Below are 16,790 nucleotides of genomic sequence, written 5' to 3'. Positions count from 1 at the left end.
TTATTACATACAAATATGTAAAATTATGTAACTAATATATTCTCCATTGGGACGACAGACGACATAGAAAGCTTGAATTTCAGCAGAATTTCAGTTCAAATACATTGTAATACAAAACTATGGTATTCGATTTTAGTCGGCACATTTCATTGTAGTTAGTGATGTTATGCACGGTTTGAAAATTCAGTGATTTTACTTTCCTTCCGTGTTAGTTCATTATTTTTACTCGTGTTAAACATAACGCAGCATATCTGATCATGAATTATCAGTGAACTCTGTCATGATATGTACAGAATTATTCGATCACTATAGGGGTGTTCATTCAATTCAGTTTATTGCAAACGAAGTGAGTTTATGTGATAATGGGAAGAATATAAGGTTTAAATACACCTCTTCCTCAATAGTTCGTACTCTAGGAACAAATATTGTTAATCAACATTGAATACAAAACGAATGAAGACTTCTTATACAACAAAATGCATAATTTGTATGCAACACATGTTGTCACTTCAGAACACATCTTTTGTAAAGTTTTTTTTTTTTCATTAGCCATAGCTAAGTTTTTTGTCTCGACTAATTGAAAAATAAAAAATACTCACTGTTTATAGCATTCTTTACAATATAGTTTACAATTTCTCGAAAAACAGGAATCTGAGAGTGGTTGTTGACAAGAGCCGCAGGAAACACATTCTAAACAGAAAATAAAATGCTTATTCTCAGTTATACTATAGTGGTCAAGTACATAACTCAGAATGGTGTGAAGTTTCTACATATTATTCACTGGTGATATTTCTGAAGTATGTTTAGTGGTGTCTAACGTTATCATATGTATAATCTTCCATCTAATGATTATCGATATTTTCATCCCAAAATTTCGTATTAATTTTGGCTTTTTCGATATTAGCGAAAATGTAACACTTACTTTCATGCCAAGATCTTCCGTCCACTTTCATATAGTATTTGTCTAAAATTTGGTCAGTGCATCCTGCACAAGACATCGGGATTTCTGGTTCTATCTTCACCCCTGGAGGGCAGTCTATACAAAATTTTGCTTCTCCTCCCCCTTTTTCATTTGTCGGACTTATTGTTTGATGGCTCGTCGGGACAGCGGCCTTGCATTCTGAAAAATATAGGAAATATATATATATCTATATGGATGTATAGATACTTTTTATTTTCTCGTAATTTTTGTACGGTTAGGTTTTTTCACTGACCAGAAAATAAAATTGACTTAAATTGTATACAACAATACCTTATCGTCGCACCCATTATAGGATTCTTGGACCTCCTGATATATGCGCACCAAAATGGCGTTAGGGTTCAGGTTGTGCGACATCCTAGTGCGCATACTTCAGGAGTACCGGACTCTTTATTTTATATTGTATCACATTCGTAATAATGAGTAGAATATATTGGTATCGAATTATCATTTCAGTTTTTGCTAATTGAACATTAATTTTGTCGTTATGCCTGGCTTTTATTCCAACTCGACTCTAGGTTAATATTTAGCACAAATTACTAATAAGCACTGGGATGCCTTTGTAGATATCGCGTTTTTTATCAATAGCATTGAATTAAAACAAAATTGAGACAAAATTTCTTTCTTGTAAGTAAATTACTTGCAAAGTATATCAACATTTACTACATCATAATAGGCATTCACTTTATCATTCAATATGTTTTGAAGCCAGTATTGATGGAATCATTATTTTTCAAATCAAGCATTAATAAAACACAGCAGCAACCTTTTAAATACACACATACGAGGTTAATAATCTTACCGTTACAAGAACGCAAATAAAACTAATTTGCTTTGATCACGAGTTCATATACCAACCTAAGACACAAGTATTGACCGCAGGCTCATGACAAAAATGTAATTATCGCAATCATATAGTGCTTATCTTGCATTTTAAATTAAAGGAGTAACGCTAGCTGCAATAAATGGAATATTACATGAATAGGGACAGAAATTGAATTCATATTGTCTGAATAATTCAGAGCAAATAACTCGGCAATCGTTATGCAGATCACTTATTTCAAATCTTCAAAATATTTTCTCAAAAAAGTTTCGGTATGCCCCATCGGAGATAAAATATACCGGCCAATTTTAATGGTTAACATTCAGTTATCTGTAGTTATCAACAGCAATATTATTAGAAGGCTAAAGAAATTTCGGCGATCCAGAAGTATATGTACCTATATGGAGATAACTGATTTTGTTCGCATACTTTGCATCGAGTTGCGTAAAGAGACTGAAACCTGAGGGAGGGACGTATATATTTATTTACTTGGCTAAAACTGACAGTCCCCGAACTCGGTTTTACGGTATTTTTGTGACTTTAGAGCATTTGCGCATTCCGGGTTTGAGCCATTTTATTGAAATAGTTGAGAAAGCCATGCGATTATAACATAGCAAAAATTATCTTTAAACGTACAGAACCGATATCACTATATCAAAGTCATATTCATATTCTATTGGTTGATAATAATTTAACAATATTTACGTCAGAGGATTTGAAAGTATGAGATAGCGCTTTATTAGTGGATACATTTGATAGAAAATTCAACGGAAGGAATAAAGAAAACCACGTTTAATTTAGGTTCTGACAAAAATATATAGACAAATAACCGTCCCGTAAATATGCCTTCAAATGCGGACATTTCGTTTTAGAGTGATTTCTATAAAGCTGGTACCGCCCGTTGGAATACACAGTTCCCTTATAGTGACGTATGAATCCCACACATTCTGTACGTGACAAAACAAATCTTGTATTGTTGAATCACAGTAAAAAAGTAAATAATCGAATTGTTTCATCACAGGAAGATGCCGACAATGATCAAAGCAGTTGTCAGTTACAGAACCCACGTGCGTGTTTGCGCAGATGTAAGATAGGAGGAGCGGTTTCGTACGTCGAACTTCGTATAAACTATCCAAAACGAAACATGTTTCACATTGCTACCTTGCACACAAATAGGCAGAAATGATATTAAAAGAGTTAATGATAATAGAGTTTTGTTTCGTATTATGAGATACATACTTTAAAATCGAATATTTGATCAAATATAAATACAGTATATTGATATTCAATTACGAAATGCTTTGGTGACGCAACAATCCAGGAAAATGAAATTTTATGTTGTAGTCGTGATCGCATAATCGATATGTATATTTCTATACTTCTATCAACAATATAATACTTTTATTCGTTCCTGAAAATATTGGCCAATATTATAAATGCAAAATTCCTGATGCTGTTTACATACAATCGTATAAGGCAATCTGTCAGCTGAGGTATATTCTTTGTACGAGATCATAATTAATACAAAAAAACTGGTTTATCTTAAACTCGAACACCCTGAATTTCAAGGTATTAAATGTAAGGGAGCAACAGACAGTTAGGTAGAGAAAATGCCTCAAATTACACCATTTATTTTTAGTCCAAACAAATGCAAACAATACCTTCCTTTGATATCAAATGAGGACGTGTTAAATGCCAATAGTGGACACTTGATGGTAATTATGTCGTAAATATCTCCAAAATTTCTAGTTACCAGATATATTCTTAACACCTAAATAGCATAGTAAACATACTCTTTTACATAATCAAGATGCTAATGACTCCAACACGGATCTCGTCGTGTATATATACTTAGTTGGGTCATACGGGTGATTTGTAGGGGCTATATTCGGTGTCATTATACAGAGCAATGGTTATAACCCTCGGGAACTGATACGTTGTTAACTATCTCGTGGCCGCCTCATATTTACCGCAAATACCAGAACGAAATAACCGTTATGCATTATTAAATACCGATGTATTGGTACACCGTGATCATTCAGCATACGTAATGTTACTTTTATTTATTTGAATCAGTTCAACCATGCACGGACACGTAGGGTTCGGGGAACCACCAAACGAAGACATGTCGACTTCAATAACGAGTTCGAATGATTAACTATAATTGAAAACAAAGGATTTACCAATTTGAAAAAATGAAATCGTTTGATGTTGTATCGTCCTTAACCGCAACACGTCTTATCAAATTGAGTACATTGAAAAACAAAACCTAAATGGTTCACCTATTTGGTCCATATTAATTAAGCCATTTTATGCCATATTCGACGCTCCAAGAACAATATAAAGTTAAAAACAAGATATGTAGTCTCCTAAGGATTTGCCTGTTGGAGTTCGCTTTATTTTTCCCTTATTATCTGTTTTACATCTGCGGTCAGATAGGAGCATTCTTTCTTAGGCTTCGGTCGCACGCAAAATGGAAGAAGGGTATCGAAATGACATGTTCGTATTTATTTTGGTTGAGTCATATACATAATTCTTTCTCTCTCAAGCAATTTATACCAAGTTTTGAGAATCTTCTTGATTTTGTGACGCAACGATGCGTGAAACAATGCTTCAAAACACGAATGAGTAACCACGACCACGAGGTCAAAGTTTGTGACCCCTAACTTTGAATGCGTGACCTTTGGGTAAAGGCCACATCCTTTCAAATATGAACTAAAATAAGCGCAGTTGCTACAGACGTTGCCCAACAAAATCCCTCAACGACTCTGCGGTTTATAACTTGATTGAAAACCACATTCGACAACGTTGGTGTTCATTCACTGATCGGTGAATTATTTTTCATTAGAAACTGATTAATTATCTACACCGTAAGGGATGGTATCCAATCAATGTTAAACTTGATGTGTTTACCTCCATCAGATTATATTATTTTAGATTACCAATAGGTTCAAATTCCCAATAAATGCTCGGGGTCACAAGGAATATAGTTTCTAATTATCATAAATAAATATAATAAAATTACAAACAATTTTTCGAAATGGTTTCAATACCAGAAAGATTTTTCATACACTTACTCTAATTAATATATGTGGTATACGGCATATATTCTTGTGGGCTACGTAGAACGGTACCGATATATTGCAAACATTGAAATATCTTATTTAAGGAAATATTGTGGTATCAATTATAAACAAATTATATTTTCTTTCGAATAATTTTTTGATTCAAAATGACTTTGATTAAACAAAATTACGATTTCTCAAAGCCTGAATTGCTCGCAATGGCGTAATACAATTTCATTGTGTAGACGATTCCAGCAACCCGCTCAGCAATATTTAAGACTCTGAATTCGATTTAGTCGTGTAAATTGTTCACCGAAATTTCTATTTTTATTCATTTTCTAGTGCTAATTCCCACCAATCGTGAGCGATAGTGGCCGCAAACGTGCGGTTGCAGATTCACAATCACTAATAAAAATGGCCACCATTTTGTTCACTTAAGGATTCGGTCACGTTTTTTTTTTAATTTCAATCTGTAAAACAGTGGTTCTGAACCAAATACCACCAATATTGGCTTGTTTGAACTTTTACTTAAGCTTGTCATATACAGTAATTACATTTGGAAGTAAATTGCTATAAGAAACCCGAATTTAACATCTTGAGAGAACCAAATCTGATTGTTCTTAGTGAATTCAGGAAATGATAGAGAAACATTTTCGAAAGTGCTACATGTCTTGGTTCGTAGGCCGTGGCACGAACTTACTAATGAAAAAGAAAGTATGATTTCGAAATACCAAGTATGGCGCTAAAAAATCAAACTAGAAATTGGCATCAATTATTTTAGGATCGAGTTTTTTTATTTTATCCAAAACTACATCAAATCCTCGAGTTCTTCCAATACTATCGGCATTTTTCGTGATCTCATTGCTCCTAACACTTGCAACTCCCCAAACCTACTATTTATTCCACACGCCCTAATCCTGTAACGTAAAAAATTGCTGTACTGAAGTAAAAATGGCAGAAATCACAACAGAAATATCGCGCACCATTTAGACGAAATATGATCATATATTATTATGCATGTTTTCAGGTAATTTAAACTTTTGTAACTTCTCAAGGGACCAGTACAAGATTGTTACACGGGTCATTGTCTTAGGACTTAGTAATTATATGTATTTTTGGTTTTTCTACATTGCTTTTGCATTGCTACATTGTTTTAAATATTTCAACAGAAACAACACAGTTTGATTTCAAGTGGTTGTAACGCGTTAATAACTACTTTTTCTGTGCCTTTCGTTTTAGAGGATTGGTACACGCTAATACTACGAGGATAGATACTACGACAAGCATGGAAGTTTGAATTTGGCCGAGTGAAAATATATTGGAACGAATTTTAATACCTGAAAGTGTGATGCGAGACTTTTTAAACACTGAGTTAAAATCTAAACTAAGCCATTTTCTAATGCAATTCTGTCTTCAGCGCCGAGGAAGGATCATTTGGAACATATTCTAGAGAGAATATAATCTCTGTACAAAGCTTCCTAAATTTCTGAAACTTTTGGGCATAATATTCTACAAACAGAAGTTTAGGCAAAAACAAAATTAAACTTTTTTTTTTCATTTTCATATCGGTAAAAGAAAATTTTTTTCTTGGGGGAGAGGGGGGGATGCTATATATATATATATATTCATAGATAAATCAAAAGCATTACCTCCCCCGGTCATTTCATCTTCCTCCATTTTTGTCATTTCGATTTCCCGTTCCAGTTTGCAGATGATATCTGTCTGTCAGTTTGAGGGTTCAATTCAGAAGTTTTTTTTATATATATATATTGGAGCTTGAATCAAAACGACATTGCTTAACTAATGCTTCAGTTGTAACTAATTAAATATCTGTAAAAAATAGTTTTTTTTAATTAGTATACCAACTACCTTTGTCTATTAATCGTAATTTATTCAAAAACGAAATCAAAATAGTAAGTTTTGTCTCCAAATTTTTTTCAATAAATTTTGACTCAAATATACGGCAAAATAAAAACTATTTTGTTAATTCGCACTTTGCAATACCCACTGTAATTTAACTATTATATCGACAATATCTCAAAACGTTAAACGAGTTCATTTTGATCTTCACCATATCTGCTTTTCAGATATACACTACAAAAGACAAAGCACAGGCTCGTAAGCTAATTCAGCCCATGTGAAGTTTTCTGAGTCGGCAGTTTTGTCGTAGATATCGTGATATTGTATCGCATGTGAAGGCAGTCGACGAAACGCTCTCATGCGATACCGTCATATTCACATGGTCATGATGCTGTCCCAGTTTTATTTTGTCTTAGAATATAGCGTGGCCATACTTGAATAATATTGACATAATCGGACAAATTGTGACGCTCAGATATGATCATGCTAATTTTAAGTAGACCGGGATTATATATTGTGAACAATCGGCTTTCAGTATTTGTCAAAAACTGAGTAGAAACTTGAGCAATATACATATTACATCATGTAATTATCCCTAGGCACATACAATAAATGAGTTTAAAGTAGAAATGAAAGTATAACTTCAATGAGTTATGTACGCATATAATGAAATGCCTGATGTATTAAATATGATCTCTGCGACGCTGGTGGGTTTAATTTGTACTTTGATTCGTGCTGGGTGACTGTGAAAGACATTATAAAAATTTCTTACTTCGAAGTACTTCAATTACAAACCATTGAAAACCAAGTTAACTTGCTGATGGGTGATTATTTAGTTCCAGCGAAGACACAACGTTAGCAAAACAAAATATAGGGAGTAATAAATATCAGACCATGTTGTCGTCATACTTCGCGACCTCACAATATGTACTAGTCTTGACACTCTGCTGTTAAAATTTATAACTAATCAGTATAAAATATCAATTCCGAAATTCCATTAAAATCCGTTGCAATTTACACATCTTGCCGTTTTTTTTTCGAGTAAATATCGACGACCTAAAATAGTGACTTTGTAATGCAATTCCAACTTCAGCATTCGGCTTACGTAGTCTGCCACGCGAGACATTCGTCACAATTGATCAAAACTCACATTTCACTTGTATCACATTTCAGGAATGCTTTGCTCTTGAACGTTGTGCGCCAGCATACGAAAGAGAAATTCACGCTATTGTATCTCAAGAGACATTATCAATCACTGACATAAAATTAAGAAATTTGATATTCAATTAATCAATTAATTGTGGGTAATTAATTCGGAACTTAGATGGAGATTTTCTCCCAGTATAAGAGTTCACTTGAAACTAGCTATTTTCATGGAAATTCACAGCTGTAATGGCGCTATAATTGTAGTTCTTCTAATACCTTGGAAATTGTTACGCTCCGCCATGCAAGATCTACCAATGGGAGCTAAGATGCACTCGAAGAACACACTTGTTCGATATATATTTATTTGTGTTTGAAACATGCTGGAAACATATAATTTCAGATATGTCAGAGCGTGATTTATTCACGATTCCAACAGACAAATTCGTTCTTAATTTCTTGTTTTAATCTCGATTTATTTGAGAATTGAAGAAGAAAATTGCTGTCAAATCAAACGTTATAACCCAGGTAATCACCACGATTAACGTAAAGTAAGGAAACAATACTAAGAGTTCCGGGAAGTGACCTATCATCACTTTGGATTACTTCTCATTTCGAATTGATTAGCCTCAAACTTAAGTGCATATAATAAATAAACAAACGTTAATACGAAAAAACTAAGAATGCTACTTGGCTCAGCAGATTAAGTTTCGAATCCGAGTAAAAGCATAATACGGCATACGGAAGTCGAGATGTAGAAATTTGTGTTACTATGGGACATACAAACACATAGCAATTTAATTTATTGATCGAGTGAATATGGGATAAGAATATATAATCAAATATGGAGTTACCCAGAAAGTGTATAAAAACTTTTGTGACGAAAATGTGTGACGTCATTTCATCAACATACGCAGACACGCCTCTCGTCGTCTTTATCATTTTGATTTCATTAGTTTAAAAATATGGACGGATAAAAAGTACGACGGTTGATTATAATGAGCGTCCTTCCTCCTGGTCACCAATCCCGCAGACAAGTTGTAAATAATTGAACCCACGCGGCAAAAATCAGCGGGCGTTGCTAGGATATGGCAAACCACAAATAGTAAGGAGTGCCTGCCAACGCCAACGGCTATAGTACAAAGAATTACTCAATATACTAAGATATCGACATTCAATTTGTGAAAGTATTTTAAAATTCATGAGGTATACAACTGCAGTTAGTTTGAAATACTTTGAACAATATTTTTCCACCTCATTTTCATTGAGAATAAACATCGAACTTCCGGAACAATAAGTACCAAAATGTATAGGCCTACTACTTTATACAATCATCATTGGGTACTCCCGTAGTATGTGTACCAGGTAAGGCCATAGTTTTATTCCGATTTTCCTCATTTTAGTCATATTACGAGTCTGTATTAGCCGAGTGAATATAGCCCCTGCCAATAGGTTTCATTCCCTTTACCCTATTCTTGATGTAAAGTTGACAAACAAAATTATTTACCGACATATCGGTACATCTTCTTCTGGACCCCCCCTATTACTGTGCTCAAACTATATGCATTTTACGGCAGTTACTGTTTCTATAGCTCCGTCATCATACCTTTCATCCACAGAACGCTGTCACTGGCACACTGCAAAAAATTCAACTGATGTAAAGTCTTCGAAACTATCCTTAATAAAACAAAGGAGAAACGTGGAATGCATTCTAACGTGCACTGTTCAATAAGGTAAAAAAGGTTCATTTTTGTTTTACAATTCACGTTCCCGTTTATTTCCGCTGAATTAATCGAGTCTTAAAATAGCATAATCCCGTGTAAATTTATTTTTAGTCGGCTCCGCTTTCCTTGAATTTAAATTCCATCATCATGTAAATCGAGATATTTACTTGTAAATCTTTTAATATCAATTCATAAAAATATACAGATAAACCCAAAACATAACCATACTAGCTAAATAGCTTAAAGAGGGCTTTTCAGAGAATTCAGTCTACCGAAGACTTGTTAACGAAGAACGCGATCTTGACCGACTCTTATCTTCACGACCACCATTTTGTTTTTGACGTTTTGCCTACGGCATGTTTAGCGCTTGTAATTGCAACCATTTTGTGTATTATTGGGAAATATTATAATTCGAAGTTACTTTGAAAGTTTTAAGAAGCACAGAAACAATATCAAATAGTAATTTCTTTCAAAAATATAAGTATATATTTGAGATTACCGAAATTACCATTATAACTTAATTAATTTGCAACATTTGATTCATTATATGTAAGCTAACATCAGCAAAGTAAGTTGCAGCGATGGAAATGCTTACATGATGAGTATAATTCGAAACGAAAAGTAACGTGACGCTTTTTTTTAAGTTATTTCGAAGTTGTTAACTATTCTTTCAATTATATCATTTCGATTTTAATTTAGGTCTTTGATGTAAGTACAATAAATCAAATCAAAAGTGTATTTGTTACAATCGCATGTAAACAAATATTATGCTCATGATCCACTTTTAATTGATGTGAACAATATCGTCACTGCAAGAAACAGTTGACAACAAACAAACAAGAGATCTTAGCTGCAATTGATTATTCATTTTAATTCCTGTAATAATAATATTTATACACAAAGAAAATGCTTGAATAATGATACATTATATTCATATATATTCACATGTGGCAACAACTACCTAGACTTGCCGCTTGTGAAATCAATTGAATGTTGGGTACTCCTGAAGTATGCGCACCAAGATGTCGCACAACCTGAACCCTAAGCTGGTACACAACCTGAGTTCAGGTTGTGTGCCATCTTGGTGCGCATACTTCAGGAGGTCTGAATGTTGTATATTATAACGGCATATCGACAGGTAGAAATTTAAAGTTATTGTTGTATTATTAACATTAACAGATGTTTTTGATCAAATTTAACTTGAACTTTTTTTTAGTATAGGCAAGGCAAAAGTTTGTAAAATGAGAAACAGTAATATTTTGTATATATTCATAATCGGATTATGGCAGGTGTTACTTCAATATCCAGACTGTTTATTGAATAAATTAATAATATTTTTCAATGTTCAATATTTAAAGTATTAAAATAATTACTGTGACCAATTCTCTAAAACTATAAATCAGGTAAAAATTATTAAAATAAACAACATAGCAATTTTTTTGCAATTTTTTTCAAAAAATTCTGGCACTGTAAATTCTCCTTTGAAAAGCTTGCGACAGCAGAAACACCGACAGTATTCACGCGTGTCATGTTACAAGATCATAACAATCACATTACACTGATAACATCTATCAGCCTAAGGACATGTCCAAATAATGTGGAACTTGTATATTAGATTCACAGACTTTAGAATGTTTATACTGGCCTATAAGAGAACATCATCGTCAAGAAATATAAAAAGGTTTTGGAATTGATAAATTAACTTGATAATTATTCAAAAATAGTGAAAAAATGCCACTTTGACCATATTTCACAAAAAAAAAAAAGTTTAATTGCTATAAACCGTCAGTCAACATTATTTCTCAATTAATCAATTTGTTTATGCTTCGCTATACTTGGTTCTGGAAGAGTATTCCGCTTTGACTTGAACTCAAAGAAAGCATTAACAATTTTTTCTTGGACACGAACTTTACTGGTACATACCAAGGCAACGACGAGCAAGGCAAAATTTAAACTAAAATTTAAGCCTGAGGGATGGAGGGTTACACCCAGTTACTAGCGAACTCGCTTCAATCACCGAATTTCAGCCATGCTGCATGTCGACCTTTTGTCTAATTGCTAAAACGGTTGTGGTATTTTGTACTACTCAATCACAATCTTATCTAGCCTCAAATGAGCTTTGTTTATTTATTATGCGGAGTGAGGAGCAAGAACAGATTTTAGAAACTATTGTAAAATATGTTGTATGACGGCTTAAGAAAATTTGCAGTAAATCTATGCGACCAATATTTATGCGCAAGATACGCAATATTCATAATACTCTGAAACTATCAACAGTTAGCTGCAATTGAAAATAAATATTTTTACACCACAGCGAGTGAATAATTTTATACAGGATGCATTTGCAAAAAAAAAAGAAGTTTCACAACTCATTCTGAATATATCAAAGACATCCGTTTTTTTATTGTTTCAAAAACATCGAAAAAACAAAATTCTTACACGAAATAAAACCAAAATGCTTTATAATAGTGAATCAATTTGCTGATCTAATCATTTAGGACAGCCTCGAGATGGCGTTGTTTTACGCTACCGATTTTATCTAATAAATATGAAAACACCGCACAAATTTCAAAAAACTATTTTTGAGCCGTATATGGACATTTTTCAAACGTGCTGAAAGTCATGTATAACAATATGAATACAAAATACAGTTTCTCCCGAAGACGTGCCTATTGTTTTGTTATTACCTGGTATAAATATTTTTCCAGTGCTTTAGTTTATGAACATATAAATCCTCCAATGGTAACCAAGAAACGTTACCTCCCCTTATCTAATCTTCACTATTCAGAACACGGTAACAAACAAAAAAAATTTTTTTAGATCGCATATACTACAAAGTAATATTTTTCCATGAGTTTCACTTTAAAACAAAAACATTATACCTAATATGTTAAAATTATTTTTTGTTACGTTTGACTAAATTTAGCCCATTAATTTTCTACCTACAACTACTTGACGGAAAATTCAGACTCAATATATAAATGAATGCTACTAAAAATATATATTTTTGTTTTAGGTGGTGGGATGGACGAATCGCAACAAAGTACCGGTACTCTACTTTTAACGCCGCGACATAACCGTTGTAGTTATACCAAGATAATGAAATTGTGATCCGTGATTCGATAGTAAAATAGCTGTTTAACATATGAAACATGACACTGATTGTTACATTACGTTTTTATTTATCGGTGACAGATCTGAAGTAACGTGATTTCTGAAAAAAATTACATCTAAAATTATGTTTTTATACTTACACACATAAATAACATTCTTTCATCACCCATCAGCTTTTCTTGTTTTGAAAAGTTAGTGTTAAAATGAACCATAAAGACCTTCTTATCAATGATATAGCGGTTACTTGATTCGATCTTCCGGTAATGTATTTTTAAATGCGGGATTTAGGCGAAAATAGCGCTTCTGATTGTCATACCCTAAACGCATTCGTCGTTAAGCCTAAAATTGACACAAATTTTGAGGATCATAACTATAGGAGAAAACATCCTCGATTTGCCTACGCAAAATATATAAAAGTACCATTATCACATTTCAAAAAATCGATCTTTGTTATGATCGCCGCACGTTTTGGACGAAAGTTGACTCCGAATATCTTTGCAAAATGGTGTCGTTTACTTAATATGAAACATTTTGGGTTATATTACATCTTTATAATGTGGACTAGAGTGATGACCCAAAGATATGTTCCCATTGTCATCAAATAATACACTGATAAAGTTATTTAGTTTCAATAATTAACTTGATATTCGAAATCATGCAACCTAATCTTGATGGATACACTCTTTGTGCCTCAAAGCATGCACTTTTCAACCGAACCAAACTATGCCATAGGATTATCTAGGATTCTGAGCCAATGGGATGTCATTAACCAAGTATGCTGACGTGGCAGAGCGCAGTATCGTAGCGACATAAACTTGAATACTAAGTATTAGTGAAGGCTAATCAATCTAAATTAAACAATAGATCTGGAATTGAATATTAATAAAAAATATTTTTTTATGAATATCGCGTTTATTGATCCAATGTAATCGAATTCCGAAAATGATAACGACATATAGGCTAAGAAGATATGCTCACAGTTACACAACAGAAACTTTAATATGTATTCGATTTCTCAAGTTTGGGTCGTTTCCCGAGCAAGCTATATGCTGTAGTCGCGAAAAACTTATTTTTTACCGAATGCCACCATGTATATTTTCAAAATGCAGCATAGTTTGCATTTTGTACGACAAGCATGACTCCTACTTGGGGGAGGAGAATATAAAGTTGTTGCTCAAAGGGGAAAAAAATAAGGAAAACAGACAGTAAGTACGAGATGTTGCTTCAATCGTGCGCCATTAAACGCCGCTCAGCTGACGTCGACAAATACCCACATCCCTGCGGTATGTTGCACCCCCATGCCTCGCGGGTGATTGGTATTTGATCCCGACGTCACTAAGGACACAAATCTTTCTATTGAATGTAAGGCCACAAGCAGATACTGTCACCATAGTGTTTGTTCTTGTTAATAAACTTTACACCCAGCTGATTAGCTGTTCTATTCTCACAATATTAAACCTGTTATCTCAAATAGGGTTGGGCCCACAATCCTGCTTTTCTTGAAAAACAACAAATATCCATGTCACTTAATTTTTATCAGCATTGCTGCCTTTTCATATCTTCCTGCAATCTTCGTCCGAATAAGTCAGTAGAACTCACCAGACTGATAGCAGATCATCTTCGCGTGACATCGAAGACCAAATGATTCTGACGTCATAATCGTTGTTCTCTCTCTCTCTCGCTTTGTGTCCACACAAAATGGACGACATCGGCATACAGCGGCTTATGTGCGCTGACGAGACTGTCCTCGAGCATAAACTTATACCGTAATCTAAATCCTCTGGTTACAATAAATTTTCAAAATTTGTATGGAAAGAACTAGCTTAAGGATCTGTAATAAAAGAAAGGGAATATTCTGAAAATTTGAAGAAAAAAACTTACGATAAACAAGTTTGTTATATTACGAGTGTATTCCATATACGGAATATGACTGCTAATATACATCGCCCTGGCTAGCTTGATAAATGGCGACAAGAGCTATACTTCCTTTCGCGGTATTATATATATTTCAGGTGTAAAAATTTGCATTACAATGAATGGCAATTCCATCTTGATATTCTCCATATTTAGTGCCAGGGATCTGTATTTTGTTGTTGAGGGAACCTTCTCGCATTAAATACTCATATCGTGAACAAGACCCCTTTTCAGTCAAGCCGGGTCTCGAAATAAAGAAAAGTACACACAGACACTATGGACATTACCATAGCCATTTTAGTAGTCACAATATACATTTCAATACAAGCCGCACAACTAGAACGCGCAACATTTCTATAAATGACAAACTGGGTTAGTCCTAGTACATGGAATGTAAACAAAGGGCTAGAATTGAATTTAGAACGTTTTGGAGTTCATGTCGAATGCCCTATCTTATGTCACCGCATTGTGTACAACGCCATACTTGTATTGCGCGCGATAGATTACTGAGACTGAATACACAGGTATGGTACATAAGCCATAACCTAAAAGTCAAACTTGAGTTATAGGAACACTGACCGAATATGCTTTAGAATTGGGCGCAACATATCACGCGATAGTAATATCTTGGCTTACTAAGCCAATAAAACGCTTCTCATCATGCCAAAATTACTAGTAGATTGAGAACAATCTCTTCATATCTGCAGTCGAGTGTGTGTTACACAAGGAAGATCTATTTGCAAAGAACATTCCAGATTTGATTACATAGTATTGATATAAAATGGAATATATATGTTTCCCAAAACCAAGTGATGTTGATTTTTATAAAATATGTTTTCTTTCCCTTAAAAATACATCCAATATAATACAACATACTGGCACTAACATCTGGTGGAGATACCACGACTGACTATATGTAGTTCCTTGACATATCTCGATAGTTCCTATGGAATGTCTGTCTCATCAATTAAGTTGCAATTTCAAACTCGAATTGGCATTTATCTGTATGTAGTAACTCTTCTTTTAAATCTTAGAGGTGAGCAAAAATAAGTTGTAAATCATATTATTTAACGGAAAGGGAATATTGGGACGAACAAAGGTAGCCGGTGTCTCAAATCAAATCTCCTCTGATGATCTTATATTCATTTAAAAAGAACATTTAAAAAGAACAGACAAAGCAACAAGCAAACGGATAACGTTTTGCATACTTTGCGACTGCGTTAAAAACATGCCACGTCGGTGAATAGACATTCGGAACTTGTATCGTTTCCTTTTTTACCGGTTATGCATTCACCTAATATAAATAAGACTGATAACAATCACATGAAAACTTATTCATGATGTAAGTAAGAAATAGATTGCTCAAAATGTGGATTTCCAATCAAATATTTTCTGTCCAATCTCGAAACTGCAACTTTTTGCGTTTGACTTATGCAATACATTCAGTCATATCCTGTCTAATTAATTAATTCGTTATGTAACTCTGTGAGTAAATGCACAATGATATGAAGCCCAAATCGAATACTGTTCTGAGAATAATATGAGATAATGTAGATTCTAGATAGTGACTTCACACATAAATGGCCTAATTAGCGATTGTACGATGCATTTATTATCTTTGCTAAATTCAAACCTTGCTGAGCTAAATTTTGCAAAGATCTGCAATCCAAGTTTGGATCTATTGAAAGCCATACATCTGGCATACTTGTGTTCTTAGGTGTCATTGCCGCCCGGGCGTGGCAGAACATGAAGGTTGATTGATATCAAACTGACTGCATTGTTGCATTTTGTGAGCTTAAAAAGAGTTTGGAATAAGTTCAAATTGGAGTTGATATAGCAGGAAATCTATCTGGAAAGTCCCTGCGGATTAATTGAATTAGATAGCTTGCCAAATGTCACTGATACGTTTTGTATACTTTAGTAGTGAACGGAGATACCAGCGTCAACACGCGACGATTGAACGTCAGAGATACCCGCGACACTCGAGTGGATTGCTCGGTTTCCTAATTCCAAAACGAAATATCTGGCTGGGTGACAGACGCCTGTATTTACATTGCTCGAGAGTTTGAGAGTCGTCGCACCTGGCATTAGTGGCATAGACCTACACCTGGGCTTAGTATCGCAGTATGAGTGGTGAATAGCCGTCTCGATAAGCTCTCTAAATATTA

At 34.0% G+C, this 16,790-nt stretch overlaps 1 protein-coding gene across 2 annotated transcripts in view; it reads right to left on the bottom strand.

The window, feature by feature from the left end:
* The window catches only part of LOC120344452 (uncharacterized), a 33,727-nt gene extending 19,201 nt beyond the window's left edge, over positions 1-14,526 (bottom strand). Inside the window, exons 1-3 of one of the 2 annotated variants that reach the window (XM_078112611.1) lie at positions 14,308-14,526; positions 923-1,120; positions 600-690 (exon numbers count right to left, since the gene is read on the bottom strand). In XM_078112611.1, coding sequence (XP_077968737.1) covers positions 600-690; positions 923-1,120; positions 14,308-14,365 — 347 coding nt within the window. In that variant the 5' untranslated portion in view covers positions 14,366-14,526. Of the gene's footprint in view, positions 1-599; positions 691-922; positions 1,121-6,516; positions 6,690-14,307 lie in introns of those variants that run through there. The other variant, XM_078112612.1, reaches the window with a different exon arrangement.
* Between the last annotated feature and the right edge of the window lie 2,264 nt (positions 14,527-16,790).

The sequence above is a fragment of the Styela clava genome, chromosome 5, assembly GCF_964204865.1.
Source record: "Styela clava chromosome 5, kaStyClav1.hap1.2, whole genome shotgun sequence".
Taxonomy (NCBI): Eukaryota; Metazoa; Chordata; class Ascidiacea; order Stolidobranchia; family Styelidae; genus Styela; species Styela clava.
This window is presented reverse-complemented; position numbering and strand designations above follow the sequence as displayed.